Source organism: Sinocyclocheilus rhinocerous, unplaced genomic scaffold, assembly GCF_001515625.1.
Source record: "Sinocyclocheilus rhinocerous isolate Xijiao unplaced genomic scaffold, SAMN03320098_v1.1 scaffold672, whole genome shotgun sequence".
NCBI lineage: Eukaryota > Metazoa > Chordata > Actinopteri > Cypriniformes > Cyprinidae > Sinocyclocheilus > Sinocyclocheilus rhinocerous.
In genome coordinates this window covers 532,784-553,840 of record NW_015624650.1, presented here as the reverse complement: position 1 = coordinate 553,840, position 21,057 = coordinate 532,784, and the positions used below count along the sequence as shown (strand labels likewise).

The 21,057-nt window shown below is 34.9% G+C and overlaps 2 protein-coding genes across 2 annotated transcripts in view; both read right to left on the bottom strand.

The window, feature by feature from the left end:
- Positions 1–1,481, bottom strand: part of get4 (guided entry of tail-anchored proteins factor 4) — a 17,026-nt gene extending 15,545 nt beyond the window's left edge. The window contains exon 1 of the mRNA XM_016559514.1: positions 1,282–1,481. Within this exon, the coding sequence (XP_016415000.1) occupies positions 1,282–1,421 (140 nt within the window). The 5' untranslated portion in view covers positions 1,422–1,481. The remainder of the gene's footprint in view (positions 1–1,281) is intronic.
- A 461-nt stretch (positions 1,482–1,942) lies between these two features.
- adam9b (ADAM metallopeptidase domain 9b) lies at positions 1,943–19,397 on the bottom strand. Its single transcript, XM_016559505.1, has 22 exons — positions 19,256–19,397; positions 18,651–18,760; positions 18,493–18,569; positions 18,332–18,407; positions 18,009–18,085; positions 14,996–15,179; positions 14,847–14,909; positions 14,691–14,762; positions 14,352–14,521; positions 12,844–12,934; positions 12,376–12,503; positions 11,127–11,298; positions 10,343–10,432; positions 9,248–9,443; positions 8,949–9,054; positions 8,152–8,335; positions 7,798–7,884; positions 7,493–7,598; positions 7,252–7,393; positions 4,688–4,784; positions 4,477–4,523; positions 1,943–2,517 (listed from the first exon to the last, which is right to left on the bottom strand). Exons 1-22 carry the CDS (start codon positions 19,311–19,313, stop codon positions 2,460–2,462), a joined length of 2,391 nt encoding a protein of 796 aa, XP_016414991.1. The 5' UTR covers positions 19,314–19,397; the 3' UTR covers positions 1,943–2,459.
- Positions 19,398–21,057: the final 1,660 nt, after the last annotated feature.

Genomic DNA, 21,057 nt, shown 5'->3' with positions numbered 1-21,057 from the left:
AGAGACATATATATATATATATATATATATATATATATATATATATATATTTGGCCCTAAGCATCATGTGAAGTAACTATCAAGTAAAATGCAATAACATATTCTTTATATCTTGAAAACATGCGATTATAACATTTTCATATGTTTAAAATATGCCTACATTTATTTTTCAATATATTTTTTTAAATAACAAATACCATGAATTTTCAGGGATTTCCATCACATGACATTTTACAACCTGAACTAACTTTGCCATAAAAGGGTCACATTCTCTGATATTTTATTTTTTGATACTTTCTGAATTTGTCACACAGTCATGAAGGTCTGCAGGGATCCTTTCTTTGATTTCATTTCCTGTTTTTTTTCTGCATGTTCCTTCATGTAGATTGCACCTTGTGACTTGACACATATTAATACGCTGTTATTCTGTTACTAAGAAACAGTAATAAAATATGATCTCGGACTACTAAAACTGTTATTCTATTTTAATGAGGCTTTAACTTTTTTATTATTATGTCGGTACAGTTGCATCATCCTGGCATTTTTACTTTATTATCTGCAATCTGATATAATATTTGATACTGGTGTTGTCTCAACATAGTGATTAAAAGATGTTTGGCTATCAAATAGAAAGCAATGTCTATAAATGCCATCTTCGCTGGCAGGTTAATAGACTTGAAGCTCCTGAAAACGTTGCCTAGATAGGTTGAAAGCATGATGGCCTATGAGACTATGATGCCCAAAATGCTGCCCAAGTAACTTAGGCAGCTCACTAGACAGCAGGTCAACAAAAGGAAGAATGAATGGAAGGTATATATTTAAGATTTTTTTTTTCTGTCTTTATCACATTGGTCTGAATGTATCGGATGACTTTAGAGAGAGACTTTAAACTTAAAATTTCACAATTACAAGCTCTATTGTTAAAATGCTTAAATTCTAGGAAATGCCCAGGTTAATCTCACTGTCGTTTTATACAACATTGTTTTTGATTAAGTGTTATTATATTATAGTGTAACTGACAGATTATTCAGATGGTGCAATTTGTAATCAACCTTGTTCTTCAGATTAGCATGTAGCTACAAGGCTCACGCTGATATTTTGACATGAATGACACCGGGAATATCCAATCAGAGATTAGATTTGATCCAAGGGGCGGGTCATGATGAGGAGTTGGCCAATCAGCACAACCGAGGAACGCGCTCGGTTGACAACAAGAAAGATCTGGAAGCCACAGGGCCCGGGCCAGTCATTATTGCTCCTGTAATAAACGGTAAGGCTCACCTGAAGAATAATGTCCGGTACATCTGATGGGCCTCATAATAGTCCCCTCTCTCCACACTGGCTCTCAGTTTGCCCTCCACTCGCTGTACTCCTCCGCGGTTCCTCGCGCTGGAGCTCTTCAGAGACTCCTGCTCCGACATGACTGCTCCGAACAACCAAACGCGATTACTGAGCCCTCAGACTCGCCGTACAATGTTCTATGTGCCGTCCACAGATACTACTTATATTTGTTCTCTCGTTTTAATCAGCACCGATAAATACAACATATAAAATGCAACTTTTGACACAATGGAGAGACACGTATAAAAATATAACATATAAAGGTGGCCAATTATGGACGAAATGTACATTATTATTTCCAATGATCTATGAACTACTGCAATTAATCAGTTAATCAGTCAATAAGTAAAAAAAAAAAAAAGCACCACCATTGTTTTGGTGAAGTGTTATTCTATAGTGTTGCAGAAATATAATATGAAAATGAGGTAAAGGAACTTTCAATGAATCCAGCAAATTTCTTCTCAGTAACCAACATAACATACTTAAGGTATTAAAAGTATGTAAGCAAGACTAGTGCAAGAGATTAACAGTTTAAATATAGAACATACTTTATTGTTTTCATTTTGACAAAAAAGGTACATATAAAATAGAGATGTTGTGGGTAAAATTACAAATTTTACAATTTAGATCAAAATAATGGTATTAAAAGAGCTAATCTAACTAGCAAAACAGAATGTTGCATTAAAAAAAAGGGAAGCTTTATTCTGAATGTTACTAAATAGGCAAAATTTCGAACAGATTTCTAGTTTGCTGTCCTGGATGAATCCCTGAACTGAACTCAGGATTACAGTGCAGCTTAATCAAGGGGAAATTAATTCTTCCCTCAAAGGCAATAAATATTAACAACCATCATATGCTTTCAGAGGTCATACGGTCATCACTTACTGTAGTAAAAGAAAATGATAAATCTCTGTAAACATCTTTTTAAATAATTATAAACAGCATATTCTTTTTTCCCCAACTAGTTCAGAGCAGCATTGGTCCTTCATCCGTTACAAATTCTAGAAAAGGTGATTACAATTCAGAGCAATCAGAGGTTTGCTGCAGACTTCTTTGGAAAAGTGGGTCAAGTAAGAATACAATACAAAAAGCAACAACTGTGCAACGTCACACTTTCTTCATACTGGTACTTGGGTCTGTCTTGGCGGGATTGGTCTGGGGACTCCTGGCCCTTGACTGTAAGGTTGAGAAGCAGGTCAGGTTAGTCATGATGAGTTGTACACCAGTGAAATAAAAGAAATAGATTATGAAAAGAAAAAGGGGTTTTCAAATATAAAGTACATATGAACTAGATTTTTCTACATTTTCTGAATGGTGTTTGACAGTGCAAAACTTGCCACCACAAGGGTGCTGCTATGTGGTTGCTAAGGTGTTCTAATTGGTTGTAGGCATGTTGCTATGCATTTGCTACGATATTCTGAGTGGTTTGTAGCACAGAGTTTTTGTTTGTTTGCTTACTGGCCAAAGTTTTTGATAATTTATATGGCTAGATATGTCTCGGCATTAAATGTTTTGGACCCACTTTATATTGTGTCTATATAACTACTGTTAATATAGTGTCTTTAACTATGTACTAACATTAAAATTAATGATTTGATAAAACATACTGTACATGTTACATTGTACTTAAATGTAAACAAAAATACCTACTTTTTTTTTTTTGGCAGGTGAAAATTGCTTAAATATATGGAAGCCCATTTCTGCCATAGATTGGAAAAATAAAGTAATTGCAACTTATCTCGCAATTCTGATTTTTTTTCTTCCCAGAATTCAGAATTTCTTTCTCACAAAAGTTTAATATCTCACAATTCAGATTTTTTTTCTCTCTGATTTCTGAGTTTACATCTCACAATTTTGGCTTTTTTTCTCCAAATTCGGTTTACATCTTGCAATTTTGACTTTTTTCACCTCTGAATTCATCTTGTTTTTTTTTGTTGTTGTTGTTGTTGGTGGTTTTTTTACTTTTTATTCCGCCACAGACTGAGTTTGTGTCTCACAATTCAGACTTTGCTTTTCAGATATAAACTCACAATCCTGAGAAGAAAGTCAGAATTGCAAATTACTTTTTCCCCAGGTTTGCAAGTTTATATCTTGCAATTTTGAGTTTATATCTTGCAATCCTGAAAAAAAAAAAAGGATTAGTGAAGTATAACAGAATTGCGAGAAAAAAAGTCCAAATTATGAGATGAAAAGTCACCTTAATTTTCTTTTAACCCTGGCGGAAACAACAAACTTCCAGAAATGTAATAGCACAGAAGCACACCTCTTCTCCAAAAAGCTAGATCTTAGGTATCATTCATGTCTGAAGCACAAACATGCAGAACAAGATAAACACCAAACATGTGATACTTAAAAGTCCCTGTGAAGTGGCTTGAACATATTTCTGACTGAAACAAGTCAGGTTGGGACATTTCAAAGGCTCCTCCCTATAGTTAATAACATTTTAACTACACCACAGCCCTACAACAGTTATCATGTGTAGTTTGAAAAGTGTGTCATTTATGTTGGAGCATGACGTTAACTCCTCTTCTTGTCAGTGCTGTTAATAAAGTTGAGGCTGTTTAACCATTTGCAATGTTTGATCACCTCCACTGTGCTCTAAAAGCGTTGTGTGTAGAATTCTGCTGGGTCGGATACGTGTTGTGGTCTGCAACAAATCATGTCTCTGGACTGGGTGTGCATTGTGGCGATTCAAGTGACACTGACGTGAAACCAATGGAAAGCAGTCTGAATCATTCACCATCCTCTATAAAGTTCCATTCACCATACAGAAAATAGTGTGTGAACGTGTGAACAAGTGACCAGTTTCAGACACTGTTTTATCGTCTTTTTTATAATCTTGAGAGCATTTAATTGGACAAAAATATCTGAAGAGAAACTGAAGTGCAGAATTAATGTAATCAAAGTTGTTGATCCATATTGGTGGTAAAAAAAAAAAAAAGACAAAGCATACATCTAATTTTTGGGCATACTAGCTTTTAGATAGCTTTAAGACTTCATACTAAAAAGCCACAGTTTTAATTTCATGGGGACTTTAATGTTAGGGATCTGTTGCTTGCCTTGGCAAACACCACCAATAAATCAATAGAGAATACATAACATTTAGGTTGCGTTTGATTTTTCTAGTGCCATTACCTTGGTTGAGTCACTGAGGTATCCACTGGACGTGCTGGTTTAGGTGGCTGAAAGAAACATCAATAAATACTATATAGACAAATAAAAAAAAAATAACTAAACTAAAAATGACAAAAACACAAATGCTAAAAGATTTTAAAAAGTCGAATTCAATACGTTACCAAAAACTACAATAGAATATCATTGATACTAAAATAACATTGGTTTGAACCTGTGTCATTGACTGTGGGGTTGACACTCTTGTTGTACTGCCGTTTGCTTCCACATTTGACTGCGCATTCGATGGACCATTTGTTGCATCCGTTGACCTGTCGAAAAATTTTAAACAAAATATTCATGTCAGAAGGTTTGGCAATCATTTTCAAACATTTTTGAGTTTGTGTTTGTTAACATGAACTGTCTCGGGGTGAATTCACCAGTCGTGCAATATTTCAAACCTTTTTTCTTTTTTCTTCTGAAATTTCTTCACATGCCACTCGCAATCCAGCTTAACCAGAAACTCATGCTATGTGAATATAAATGAAGTCAGCCATTCCTCCTTTCTATGCAACTGAGGCTCAGTACAGAATGTGCCATCTGACGCAATTTGCATGACGTTATTATCCTTCCCACGGAAAGCACTGGTAAATGTCAATGTGTATGTTTTCTAGTCATCACAGCAACAGAAAGTTTTAATCTTGGGTTGCTGGTCTAAAAATATTGCTGCTCGCTCTCTTTTAGCTATTAAAGTGCCCCTATTATGCCATTTCCAATATTGCCTTTCATGCAGTGTGTAATGTAGCTGTATGTGAATGTAAACGATCTGCAAAGTTGTAAAGCTGAAAGTGCACGATAAATAAAGTTATTGTCTCCCAAAATAAAGAATCTACTCTGAACAGCCGAAACGAGTCGTTAGTAATCCGAATCCCACTTCCGTGACGGCTACACGTCACAGGGTAACACATTTGCATAATGCGCACCTATGCTCTCCATTGGCTGGCTGCTAACAACTTGACCCCGCCCACAAACACATCATTCTACTGACGACTGCTTCTTTAATCTCGAGGGAGTTCAACGTGGGATTCACAAAACGCTTGCTGTTGAAAGATGGATCAGTATCCTGTTTATTTGGACCAGCTGCTCCACTGAATCACAACCTGTAAGTATGATAAATAATAGATGGTTTATATTTTCTATAGAGCGTTCAAAATACAGAACTATTGAAATAAGCATATGGTTTCCGACACGCGCTGTACGCCGTAGACCAATCACAACAGACTAGGCCATCTGACCAATCAGAGCAGAGCAGGCTCACGGAAAGGAGGGGTTTAGAGAGACTGAATAATATCGTTCATGTTCATTTCTTTTAATAATTCTATTTTAAAAATTGTCTTCTCGTCACTACAGATATGCGTTGATGTTTCTTTTATTTTCTAACATTGCGAGTTATTTGTTTATTTTTACATTTTTTGCATTTTGTTCTGTTGACGGACCTTTTAAAAATGTTAAACGGAGGCGCTTTTATAATAAACTGTTAAATGCACAAATAAAAGTATGGGAACCACAATTCCTTCCGGATTCCAACTGGAATTTGAGGAAAAAGAACACTATTATAAACGGAATCAGAAAAATCGGATTGTCGCGTTTACACAACTCAATATTCGGAATATTCTGCTTAATATCGGAATATTGATGCACATGTAAATCAGTCATTGTTTACTAATGAAATAAGCGATATTAAAACATCAAAGATTGAACACAAGACATTAGGGCTGGGTAAAAAATATTGATCTCGATTCTCATTTTTCTGAAACGATATAGATTCTTAAATCCCAAGAATCGATTAGAATCGAGCCTGTTTTCAGTCAATGGATGGGATATTGAAGCGCACCTCCCATCCAATAAATCGCAATGAGCATTGTGCGTTGGTACTTTTAATATGAAACAAAGTCTCAGATTTCAATTTATGTCCATTGTATTGCAGTATTCAAACAATAAATGCCGTTTTGGTGCCGTTTAATGGGAAGTGACAGATCGCTGTAGCGCCTCAGTTCAACAGACGCGAGGTGCACGTGATCTGATCATCTACTCCACATTAATACCAGTTTCAGCACAAAATAAACATGACTAAACATCCGAAGGTACGTTAAAAGAAAGTGCAACTTTACAATCCATATCCTGTCTCATGAAATCGCTCAGTCAGTGTTTCAGCCGCGCAAAGACGTCAATATAACAGCTTGTATATTGACATTTATAACAGGATTTCCCATTTTCCTAATTACACTTCCGTTCAAAAGTTTGGGGTTCATTTATTATATTTTTTTATTTTTTTTTAATGTTTTTTTTATGTTTAAATAAATCCGTCCAAGTTTTTATGACAGCCACTATTTAAATGTGTAGGCTATATTAAAAAAAAAAAAAAAAACTAACTGAAGTAATTGTAACATAATTATTATAAAAACTTCATTAAGTGCAATTTAAGCAGTTGTACAGCACAAATCAGTAAATTTTAACCTTAAATATTATAATGCAGTACCAACTGACTCTCATGTATATTTTACAGCATTAGTTGAAAGATTTTTTTTCCCTTGAGAAAATTTGGCTTGTACTGTACCTGATATGTATCCAAAGTAATCTATATTGAATCGAATCGAATCGAATTGGTAATCGAATCAAATCGCAAGCTTGTGAATGAGAATCGAATCGAATTGTGAAATTTGTCAAAACCCAGTCCTACAAGCCATAAATTCCAAGATTGAAATGGTATGAAAAGAAATAGCATAATGATTGATTGACCTTTGAGGTTTGGAAGGACGGCACTTTACACAGCGGTTGAAACTGTCTCTTCTGAATATGTAGAGCAAAATGATTATTAAGACCACCAAAATTGGCACCACCAGAAGAAAGAAGATCAAGAGTCCGTCTCTCAGGGAGTAATCTATGAGGAAATAGTTTCAAAGGGATGATATAACCATTAAAATATGTTGCTGTGTGTTTTGTTTATTTAGAGAGTGAGACAGAATGAGTGTGCTCTTACCGATCTGCGCAGGGCCGCTGTCGATACTTCCTCCTCTGCCGGTTTTGTCACAGTTGGGTGGAGCCCAGCCATTATTACAATGACAACGGAACTTATCATTACAAACCTATGAGAAAACCACACCATTGAAAGCCAATTAGGATTGAGGAATTGGTTATTTAGTGAAAAGTGGTTTCTACATGACCAGTATTCAGAGGGGTTGAGAAGTAAGTGGGATTAAAAAGAAATAAGGATTGACCTGCATTGATGAATCATACACATTAACACCAGGAACATGGATTTAAAAAATGTGGTTTATAACTTACTCCATTACTGTTGCAGTTTCTCTGGGTGTCACATTTCTGACTCTGATCCAGAACTGAAGAATTCAAACACGTAAAGTTCAAACACGCCTGAGAGAAAGAAATATAGGACTCAACTGTTTGTTTAAAGGATATCGATTATAATAAAATGAGAGTATCAAACTCCAGATGGAACATATTTAAAGTTCAAATAAACATGTTGGTTCAAGAATCACAAATCTGTGTTTTGAAAACTTTCATTCATAGTAATTTTATTTGCTTAAAATATGTCTGAACTGTTCTAATACAGGTAAGGTATGAACTTTAAGGCTCCACAATAAGCCTACAAAACAAATGACTTGTTTTCTCCCTTCTAACCTTTCCAGGAGCGCAGACTGAGCCAGTTTTGACATAGGCTGGATCTGGCACATCTGGGCCCATGTTGAAGTCAGCATTCATGCAGGTGATTTTGTCTCCCTCAATTTGTAATACGCTGACCATCGCTCCTGGTGGTGGGTGGTTGCTGTCGAATACGCACTGGACTTTTCCACACATAGCATTTCTGTAAAAAGAAGGAAGTATAAATTCACTCAGCTCTTAAGTTGAACAAAAAACAAAGCAACATGTAAAACACGGCTGGAGCCGATTTTACAAGAACATATTGCAAACCACATCTTCCCAATTCAACATTCATTAATAAAAAGAACTATATAATGACTGTAAACAATAAAAAGTTCATAAACTTTAAACCTTTCATCAAAACACTAATGTTTTTCAATTAGAAGCAAATAATAAAAATTTTGAAAACAATAATGCGTCAAAATATACATAATGTTTTCTGAACTAGCTAAAATGTGTTTTGGTCTATGGTCAATAAAATGCTGATATACAGTATATAATTTAGTTAAAACAAAATATGAAATTCAAAATATTGTGGGAACTATTTGAAAACTTAAAATATGCATATGTGTACTTTGTTTCCTTTTATGGTACAATACCGATAAAATGCAGCCAGCTGTAGCATAATTAAGTTTAACTAAAATCTCAACGCTTTTTTCAGAATTTTTCACAGTTAATTTGTAACAGTTAGCATTGAATCAACCACCCAAGCTGATATTTTTTAATAATGTAAAACATACATGCTTTGACTGATGAAAGTGGAATGAGGTACTCACTGCACTTCACAAGGTTTCGGTGTAGACCCAGAGTATCCACAGTTCCCAAACGCATTGCCAAGAGTATTAATATGACTAAAGCACTTATCATCTGCTTTAGTTGCCTCTAAATAGCCAGAGATACAGAGAAAAAAATAACACGTGAATTCAAACAAAACACATACAAATACAAAACAAGCTTTGTATAAAATTTGAAAACACAGCATGCCATTTGAAGGTTGACTGCATTCTGACAGACAGAAAGTGACATACGATCACCCAGTATAAAAAGATAAAAAATGAGACCAATGAGGAAATACCGGAGCCAAAAAGCTGTTTGCACTGGTAGTCAAATGTCTGGCAACGGCCCTCAAAGCAGAAGGCTGCATTATTGGCACACGGGAGGCCCTCCATCATGTAGAAATCTGCCGGACAGAATGGAGATGTTCCACCGCAGAATTCCGGCAGATCACAAGGGTTGACGGACGGTCTGCAGGGTGTGCCAGCCACATTGATCTGCTCACAATAAACCAGTGTTACAAAGATCTTATTTCGCTTGTTTTAAGAATAAACCTCATTAAAGTTTTGTTAACTCGTTATTTGCATATACATTAATATTAATCCGGTTTTGCTTTTGTATAAGGATGTAAAGATATATGTACTGGACAATAAGACATTCATAAATGACTAAGAAATAGATTTTTTGCAGTTCAAGTAAATGGAAAGAGGCCAATTTTTTATTTATTTTTTCCATTCTAGGTTAAAGGAATAGTTCAAAGATGAATAATTCAAAAAATAAAGATGTAGATGAGTTTGTTTCTTCATCAGAACAGATTTGGAGAAATGTAGCATTACATCACTTGCTCACCAGTGGATGCTCTGCAGTGAATGGGTGCCGTCAGAATGAGAGTTGGTAAAAACATCACAATCCACAAGTAATCCACATGACTCCAGTCCATCAATTAACGTCTTGTGAAGCAAAAAGCCATGCTTTTGTAATAAATCCATCAAGATATTTTTAACTTGACAAACCATTGCTTCGGGCTGAGCAAAGTTTTAAAGTTCAAACATTAATTAATTAATGGACTGGAGTCGTATATGTATTACTTGTACATTATTGTGATGCTTTTACCAGCTCTTTGGACTCTCATTCTGACGGCACCCATTCACCGCAGAAGATCCACTGGTGAGCAAGTGATGTAATGCTACATTTCTCCAGATCGGTTTCACTGAAGAAACAGTGTCATCTAAATCTTGGATGGCCTAAGGGCGAGTAAATATTCAGCAAATTTTCATTTTTGAGTGAACTTACTCTGTAGTAATTATAATTTGCATTATTTAAAACAGTAGAATGCTTAGTATCTTCTCATGTAAATAGCTAGAATAATGAGTATGTGTGCGATGAGGGGTCTAACCTGACAGTTTTCACAGCAGCTTCCTGTTGCACAGACCGAGCCCTTAGTGAGGGTGCATGTAGCGGCATTGCAACACTTATTAGTGCACTCCTGCAACACACCAGCAACACTGCATTCAGTACAGCAATACTGAAAACCTCTGGACTGTCATACAGCAAGTCTATTTATTTGTAAATTTTTTTTTCTAAATAAGATTGAATGGTGTCTTTGTCTTTCCTTTAGGTTATAATTGATCACAGAACATAAACAAACCGTTGAACAAACAGGACAACTAGTTAGGTCAGATTAAGAAAACAAAATGACAAACAAAACATACTTAACTTCTGTAATGTGGCGTATTTTCTGCATTTTCTGTCATTTTATTCATCAGAATTTAACTGTATCTTGCAATATGGGCTAGGATGGTATTGGTTAATATTTTTTTCTTCAGTAGAAAAGAAACATCATGTCCAAGTGGAGCAAATTATTACCTTTTGATTATTATGAAAATACTTATTTTAAATAATATGCACAAGTAGAAATTAAATAACACCCATTTGGATTTCATGTTGACTAACTGTCTAGCTATGACTGAGCTTATAATACATGCGATGGTCGTATACATGGTTGTGCTGATAACTAAAAAAAAACTAAGACAGACAGACATAAAGGACCTGTGTGTCTACATAGACCACTTCATAAACTCATAGTGACTTAAAAAGTTAAATGGAGTTTGTACAATTTGAGTTTAAATGAAATGATTCTTTTGAGACTGAAGCTTTGACTGTGTACTGTTAAAACATACCTGCGGTGTGCCACAGTCACACTCTTCTCCACTCTCTAGAATGCCATTCCCACACCTGGGCACCGTGATGATGTTGTCTTGAGATGGCGGGTTCCTCAAACACGTCCCTCCACCTCTCAGAATCAACCTCTCGAAGTCTCTCTCACTGCAGCCACTGAATTGAGTCGATCCTCTGTGTTCACACCCAAACACAACATCACACACGTCAAGGACAGCAGGAAAGGTTTTGTACAAGCCTCCTGCTTTTTTTTTTCTGATTGAGGTCAACATGAAATGCTCTACACCCATTTTACTTTCATTATCAGATGTAATTCTAACAGGATATTCAATCAAACAGCAGTAACAAGAGACTTGAGGAATTGAGGTCAGCTGGAAAGGATTGTTGTTCAAAAACAAATTTTGGTCACAGTTTGGGGACAAATTCTTACTATTACAATGACTTTTGCCTCAATACACTCCTAATTTGCTGCGTATTAATAGTAAGGTAGTTGTTAAGTTTAGGCATGGGGTAGGATTAAGGGATCTAAAATACAGCCATGCAAAATAAGGCATTAATATGTGCTTTTAAGTACTAATAAACCACCAAAATGCTATAAATATGCATGCTAATAAGCAACTAGTTAATAGTAAGATTTGGTACCTAAACCAAAGTGTTACCCAAATTTTGATGAGAGATTACAAAGGCAAAAAATATTTTTAAATAATGACCACGGATGAATTGTGCACAATAAGACACAGAAATGTGTAACTAGTAAGTCTCAAGCAAATTATATTTCATGTCGAGTTATCATGATCACATCAAAAGTTTCTTTACATGATTTGCATTTTAAGTCATTTATTTATATTATTATATGTAATTATTTTACATTAAATTATTTATTATGATATATTATATTAAATATATTCACATTATTTTCTATATTAAATTATTTAAGATGTATTAAAAATATTATGTTATTTCTTATATTGTTATTATTTGGGAAAACAAAATCAAAACAATTAAAAGTAAAATGTGTAATTGCAAAATTCAATCATAAAACTATTTTGCATATTAATGATGACCATTAGTATTTTATTTATAATGCCTTTTAACAAATGTTGCGGTTTAACAAATTAAAAAAAAAAAAAAAAAACTTTCATTTGACAGAATTTCCTTTTTGTCCATGTTAAATTATGTTTTTATGTTTTAGATTATGTTCACAATAATTGCACTAATAAGGAATATTATGAAACAATAGCAGTCACTAACCCGGCAGTGGGTGCCATGATGCAGCTCCCATCACACTTACAACCAGTGATGTCATGACTCATGCCCAGGTTATGGCCCAGCTCGTGAGCAATCACCGTAGAGAATGACTGCAGATTGTTGTTGCTAAACTGTGATGATATAACAGTGTAAAGCAAAGGAGAACATGACATTAGAGTTAATTTCCTGCATCTATTATACGCATCGAAATGTATTTGCAGCAGGTATATGAAAGCACAGACAATTAAAACAATTAAAATAAATAAATATAGGTTTGCTTTGGTCACATTTTAATTCATTGTTGCTTCCTTCAGGCAGCCAGTTCACAAACACACCTTTCCATCAATAAAACATGCAGGTTTTAGATTACTGCCTTCAGAAAACAATCAGCCCTGAAGACTTCAGAATACTTAAGAGCATTCTAATATAGTCACGTTTTATTGATGACTGATGCAGTAAAAATGTTCTAACCACATTGATTCCTCCACCGTTGTTCACAGAGCACACAGCCCCTACGAAGGCCATGCCGAGCACACCTCCAGTGTACGATGCTGATCGGCCTCTTTAAGAAACAGAGACACAGATCATGTTACTCAGAACATACACAGGTCTGATATCAATGACATCTGGCGTCATCTCTGAGGACCAACACAAAATAAATTAAATAGTAGAGACTACATTCTCAAACTGTAAATGTAATTTGGTGATTTCGGTAAGTGAGGATTTTTGCTAAAGGCCCGTTCACATCAAGAAGATAATTATGAAGATAAAGATCTAAATATCTGGGGATAAAGAAAATCATTCTAATTTTAAAGGAACAGCACCCAAAACTATAACAATAATGGCACTTTGGAATATTTTCAGAACATTTTTTGAACAATAAAACATTGACAGCCAATCAGAATGCACCTGACTTTAAAGAGCTTGTGCATTTAAAGTGGCAAATGATTTAACTGCAACACAAACTTATAAAACAGAATGTTATCATTGTTGGTGTGGACGCTGATATAGCTATCGTCATAGTAAGTGTCTTTGGTGTAAGCGAAACTCCTTAAGAGTTTATATTAATTTTATATTCATCTAAAAAAAGAACATTCCCCTAAATGGTTCTAGAATTTGCATCCAAAATCACATTCTCCGAGTAGGAGCTTCAACTACTTGAGCACTAACTGAAATAACTACTTGAAGTACTTCCTTTGCAAGGCAAAAAATGTATGTTCTATTATTATATTGTGTGTAGTATGAATGTAATCCGGACATACAACATTCATCATGTTGACATCGTTATGCAATCTACCAGCATCATCTACCAGCTCTCCTGTGGCCTCATGGGATAGTAAGCGTCATTTGAATGCACAATGCAGTACCTCACTGGAAGTAATAGATCATTTGGGTACTTTTTGCCTGCTGTTTTATGAATACTATGAATCCAGACATGGTTTTCATTTACCGTTTTATAGTAGGGAGGTACATGTGTGTTTTATAATAGGGATGTACGCATATTCTTGGGATTTTCCAAGCCTGGGACAGTCTTGCACACTCACTTCTTGCCGCGTAAATACTCTCAAGTAGCCAAGGAGACAAGTGTGAGAATTAAGGCAGGCCCAAAAGTTGAGCTGCTGGATTCAAGTATTGGTTAGTTTACAACAATCAGGGATTCACAAAGGGGAAATTTTGCATCTGAATGGGAAATTTTTCACTGTGTGTCTGATCCTGACAGTAGTTTTTTAACGCCAAAAGAGGGTTTGTGCTGGTGCCAGCTATTAGTAAATCTGGCCCTAAATGACAAAATAGCACGAGCAGCATAACTGGGCTGGACATGACCACACTGGCCCAACAAAATGGTGTGAGTTTGAAGAGGGATTTCTTTTAAGTTGACTAATGGCTTCAGGAAACATTAATTTCTCAAGTGTGAACAAATATTTTATTGAACTATTTAACAACAACAACAAAAAAAAAACATGTGATGGAGTACTTACACAATAAGCTGCCCCACGTCATGCCTAAGTTGAGGTAACAGATTTGTCTTTCTCCACTGCACAAACTTGCCCAACACTTCCCCAGGATTGCCTTCCACACTGAAGGGGTTCTCCTTGTCAAAAATCCTCACGCCAATCAGTGCTATCCGGATATTCAGCTGTTTGTAGTACTGGGGTGAACACAAAAACAGCCTCAAATATTTAATTACATCACCCTATAAACATCAGTCACGATAAGAACTACCCTGACATACGTTACAACAGACTTAACACATTATTGACTGAGGTTAGGGTTGGGCTTATCTTAACAATAACCTGATCTGTAGCTATAATTCTTACCGTATCCAGCAAGTTAGCCAACTGGACCATCTCATTACGCACGGCAGTTATATCGTGGTTTTTAAAGACGAACTGAGAAACAAAAACACACCTTTCAGAACTACACAATGAAAAAAACTATTCCAAAAACACAGACTTCTAATGGCTAATACTCACCCTTAGGTTGTCCACTACTAACACCAACTCCACATATTTGGTCTGAGGTAAGTTTCGTTTTTTCTGCGGATTCAGTAGATTAAATGAAATGTCGAGTGTGTTTTTGCAACATAACAGTGTTGATAAGACAACAAGACATATTTTCCAACCCGTAAAAACATGGACATGTCAGCGGAATGGGAGTGGTCCTCGCTGGAAGACGTTTCATTGGCCAGTCCACATACAAATGGCTCTGTCTGACTGTCCTTCAACAGGAAGAGGAGGTGCTCATTGGCTTTGGAGTGCAAGATGGGTTCCAGCCCATAGCTATTATTATCAATGAGAATGATCCCCCTGAAACACAGTGTACAATGGCACACCAAGTTACAACCTAATATCTGAGAGACCCCAAGACCCAAAAAACAATAAAAAATACTGTAACTTTGCTACTCTTATGAAAAGTGATATTTAAAGGAGTGTCTATTTACATTAAGTGCAAATAACCCATCTTGTTGACAAAGGCTCAGCCAACCATTATCTGGTTGAGCAAGACAAAATTACAAACTGTCTGGTAACAGGAGCAGCAGCATGAAGAATAAAAGCGCAGTATGTGTACCGTTTCATTGCCAGAATTCTGCGGCTGAAATTCAGTCATTTCAACATGAATTTTTCACGGGAGGGCGAAAAAATACCCCACGCAGATTTCGTTAGTGTTTGAGTTGGTCATACAAATTTGCTGCATTCAACAACAGAAAGCAGCTGAAACTGACTTCTGTGTGAGATGTGCTTCATACGTCGCTATACTACTGGCGAAGTGCCTTTTTTGCCTGTGAAATCTCACCGAACATTTTGCAAATGTGACCGTGCAGGTTTTTTTTCTGATCCCATTAGGGATATGAATATTAAGGTCCCAATTAGGAAGCATCCTTTAATGATTTTTAGAAATAGAATCATATACACTGAATATGTTTTCACGGCGTTCACCAACATTAAACTTTGGCATGCAGTGAAATTTGCATGAGCTTGCATTTCCTGTCTCTCGTAATAGCATGCGCATAAATGGAAGTCAATGGAATGAAAAGTGACGGTCCCTTTAGTACAAACAGTATGTAGCCACTATTTACACTAAGTGCAGTGAAAACACTGTTGTTTTGACTTTAAAATTGCATATATCTCTTGTTATACTTACATTATTCACATTTACTTATTTTTTTGACTATATCACTATCATCCTATCATTTGACCTATCATCCTTTACACATCCTCCATTGCATTACCAGTATTTATGTTAAAAAATGTGAACATTTTCACCGATTTTTCACAAACTAAAATGTTCCGACTGGTTTACACACTGTTGAAGTACAACTTCTGTCAGTTATTTATTTAAGATTGTTTTATTTAATTTTTATATCTACACACAGGAACACATTTTTCTTAATAGGTAAGATGAACATTAAAATAAATTAAAGGGAAAATGTCAAGTTCAATTCTGATTATTTCTTATCATACAACATTGAACAAAAAGATATTAAGTACAGTCACTTTTAACAAAACAAAAGGGTTAATACTTAACAGTTTAGGTGCAAGCTGTCTTTCACATTTCTAACTAACTTCTAAAAAGAAATATCAGTGTTTACCCAGCAATAAAGACTAGTGTTAATGTTTTAGGAAAGCTTAGGATGTAGGTTATACACAAGAAACAACACAAAACACAATGATCTGTTTGCATTTTAGAGACAGCTAGATTAGGGATGCACCGATATGATTTTTTGGGCCCGATACCGATACCGATTTTAACAATCACTTGTTGGCCGATTCCGATACCGATATTTGTCACTTCCTCTCTTATTTGAAATTTTGGCATCAAAATAGATAGTATTTTGATCATGTTTTAAATCAGCAAAGTTCAAAAACACCTGCATTAAATTATACTAGCAGTTTTATTGCTGCATCATCAAATAATTTCTAATGAACATGGATTGGATCCATTTAACATTCAGCAGGCCTACATAAATACAACAGAACAAAGATACATATTAAATAAACAGTGCTTTTTAGGTAGGTTTAAGTTTTCAGACTTACAGAAATAAAGTAAACAAATGTAAAATAACACTTCACTGTATAAATTATTATACATAATAAACACAATAAAACATATTAAAATAAATAAACTTTATTATGATTCATCTTCTAATTAGTTTTTGTATACATTTTAATATTTTTTGTAAGTTTAAATATGTATGAGATCTCCATTACCAAGGCGGGACTCTTATTTTGATGGGTTTTCTAGTCTACGGAGCTATACGGGTAATGAAAGCACGCAGTTCTTCGGATTTAAAGTTTGTCGGTTTATTAAGCACCCCCCGAAAAGGCATGCGATCTGTATATATTTGTTTACTGTTAGTTGTAATAAGTGTTTTGTGTAATTCGCTGTATGTTGATGATAATGCAACTGAGAGAGAGTTTAATGTGCACTTCTCGTGCTGTGTTTTGTTTAGCTCTTATGGTGATTTTTTTTGGAGTGAAAGAGGATGCAATAAACTTATAACATCAGTAAAATTTTGGTCATCATTCAGATGAGGTCCGCTACACTTATAAAAGTTACAAAAGTTATTTAGTCAAGAATAGTGTGCCATCTTTTGTCTTTTGTTATTTGATTAGCATTAAAGTGCTAGGATTATGCAACAGACATTATACTGCTCAGTGCCTTCACGCAGTTAATTAATAAACCATCGGTTTGTTATATCGGCCTTTTTCCTTATATAGCCGATATGCTGATGGTTGTAAATTGAGGAAAAATCGGGCCGATAAATATCGGCGGCCGATACATCGGTGCATCCCTAAGCTAGATGTATCAAAAAACAGACCAATCACCATTCAGTAAGCAAATAAAATTAATAGGAAAGACCAACAGCAATTATATACAAAATAAAATACATTTCAATTGAGTCTGCAAGTTAAAGCAGAATAATTTTTTGGATGCTCAAAAATACTTCCTAATATGCAGGTATTTGCATTTCATTTGCAAATGTGAAAATTGTGGAGAAGAAAAGCAAGAAGATAAATTTTAATACAGTTGCCTTGCTGTAATAACTTTCAATAATTCAGTTAAAAAATGACATGGCACCCAACTAACAAGAAAGACTGCATTTTAGGCACTGAAAGTGTAAGTAACATGCTTACCTGAGACCTTCACAGGTGCTGAGAGCTACGAGAGAGTCTTCATAACCCTCCACATGTCCTTGATAGTGACAGTTTTCCTAAACAAAACCACCAGCATTAGCACAGCTTGTTTTCCAAAAATATGTCAAGGTTAATGTGTTGGTTAATGGTTTTCATAAAAATACCACATGACTAATTGTTTTAAGGCTAGAAGATCATTGTCCACTGACTATTGAGTATTTAACATACCATTTCCTCATTCCAAAACATGTAAAGTATGTGGTGGACAGTACCTCTTTTACATTTTATAACTCTAATAAATCAGAAAAAGAAAAAAATCTCACCAGCGTTTCTGTGTGTGCTTTCCCTTTCTCCAGTACATCATGAGACAACACAACAAAGTTCTTCGATAAAAAATGTCTGGGAGAATACGAAATCAAATTACATTTTTTAAATCATTAAACAAGAAGGATTCTTTCAGCCAAACTCCTTCTAAAGTTCTTACGTGTTCTTTGTCAGATGCAGTACACGTTCATGACCGTCAATCCTGACCGAGTATGCAATGCTATCAGCATGTCTATCCTAAAATCAGACACATCATTTTCAAATAAGGAGAAATCAACATCTTACCTTACTTCCAAAACTGTTGATAATGCTTTATACCTGTGCAGGTGTGTGTGAGGGGTCTGCATGCCTCCTCCAGCGCTCATGAACCAGCTGAGGTTTGACCACATCATACTTCTTCAAATACGAAGTCTGGTCTGTGCTCTGGACTATGAATGCATACCAAAAGAAGCAATTAAATACAACTGAAAGAATGTTTGAATAACTAATTATATATAGGAGTTTGGTCATTTGCAGGAATGAGTTTTGTTCAAATTAAGTATATGTATCTTCTATATCTAGATATGTATATAGATATCTACGTTTATCTATATTTATACCGTTTTTGTGATTTCGTGTATTGGATTACACTGTTTTGATAATAAACGATATAGGCTATACAGAGCTGTTTTTAAGACCAAAAACTCTAATATTTTATCTAATATTAATCTAATTTCACCTACTTAGATTAAGTCTAAAACTATCTATTAATAAAAAGGTATTTTCCCTGTACTGATACAATCAAATAGAGACGTTTTCAGTAGGCTACTCTTGTAGTTTGTTGTCGGTGAAACACGACGATTCCTTGTATGTCTTCCTCCATTGTGTGTAAATGAAGTCATGAGTAGGAAAACATCAAGCATAAATGAGTGGATTTGTCTTACCTGGGAAAATCGCGAAGTTTGGGATAATGAGAATGAAGAAGTAAAAGTGTCGCGTCATGATGTTACTCAGGAATGACGCTTGATCTCAGGTGAGCGCGAGCGAGGGGCGTGCTCGAGCAGTCAGACAGGTGGAGCGACATTCTCTGTCTGGCCCGCATGACTCTTCATTCACAGCTATTTATAGATTTTAGATTTATAGATAAAGAGGCGGTATTGATAAACGTATTTGCTGATTTATTCCATAAGCAGTTCATAAAGTATGTAAATATTAGTGCGAAATAAAATAAATGAATAAAAATAAATAAATGAATGGATGAATAAATAAATGTATAAATTGTAGGCCTATACATGTGACCTATAGTATCTTTAAGTTATCATGAATATTAAGTAACCTGTTAAGTTGCTCAAAAAGTTGAAATCAATCTATGAAGATTAGGCCTATCTTAACACAAAGCCTCTAAAATCATTAATTAAAATTACCTTGGCCTAATTAGGTCTAGTGAGAAAAGGTACTGTATTGTATTTATTTATTTATTTTTTTTAATGTTGCACCTGATGGTATATTCACAAAGACACAAACTGTTTATTCCTCCAGAGGGCGCTCGGAGGTTCATATTGAGCCGCATGAAAATCATTCACGTTGTAGGCTATGTCAGGAATAAATGTATCTTTCTAATCTTTATTGTTATTATTCTTATTATTATTGAATTTTAACAGGGTAAAACAGAGTCACAAACAGATCCACATCCACAGACAGGTATACCTCTTACAACAAAAAATTTGTTAATTTTCTGTTACATACATTTTTTTTCTTCTAATTATCTTACCAGCTTTACTGTGGTCTGGACAGAGGTTCATATTGAGCCGCATGAAAATCATTCACGTTGTAGGCTATGTCAGGAATAAATGTATCTTTCTAATCTTTATTGTTATTATTCTTATTATTATTGAATTTTAACAGGGTAAAACAGAGTCACAAACAGATCCACATCCACAGACAGGTATACCTCTTACAACAAAAAAATTGTTAATTTTCTGTTACATACATTTTTTTTCTTCTAATTATCTTACCAGCTTTACTGTGGTCTGGACAAAAAAAAAGTACACCTAAATTTGTTGCTAGATGCAGAATCTCTCTCTACTCATAATATAAGGTTCAAGTTACTTATTCTATTTCTAGAGAGCTTCAGAGACAGTGAGACTTGTCCTATGATCAAAGTATTTTATTGTTACCTGAAGCTACTGAAGGGACTATATATATATATTGTTGTTGTTGTTGTTTTTTTCTCTGGAAAGTGTAAATGAGATGAGTGATTTTTTTTTTCTTTTTATTGAACAATATCAATTTACAAACTCAAATGGGGAACAATAAAATGCATATGACAAAATATACATTTTACCAATCACACCTCCATCATACATAAATGTCCATGTGTGTATGTATGTATATATATATATACAAAACAAACATTCTTTAAACATTTCAGGGGGTAGCAAGGGAAAAAGAAAAGAAAAGGGTACATCTTACCAGTCTTAAAAGGAAATTTAAGAGACTCATACATGGTTTTATACAATTCCCCAAGGGATTGATTATCTTTGGATAAGTGTTTTAAAGATTCTAAGTATTTATTACATTAATTTTTAAAGCAATTTAAAGAGGGTTTACTGTTATTCCACTTACTTTTGTGTATATGATATTTACCCATTGTAATAATAATGTTTAACATCAATGACATCTTTTACGAAAGACCATCTGCATAACCAAAAACCAAAACCTGAAACAAATTTAATGATGGAATATC

Bases quoted from the DNA above. Each gene is read 5' to 3' on its own strand.
- adam9b (XM_016559505.1), bottom strand. From the start codon at position 19,313: ATGACGCGACACTTTTACTTCTTCATTCTCATTATCCCAAACTTCGCG. The intron at 14,910-14,995 runs GTTGGAAAATAT...CTGAATCCGCAG, and splicing joins ACATGTCCATGTTTTTACGG to AAAAAACGAAACTTACCTCA. The intron at 4,785-7,251 runs GTCAATCAATCA...ATTTTTCGACAG, and splicing joins CGTCCTTCCAAACCTCAAAG to GTCAACGGATGCAACAAATG.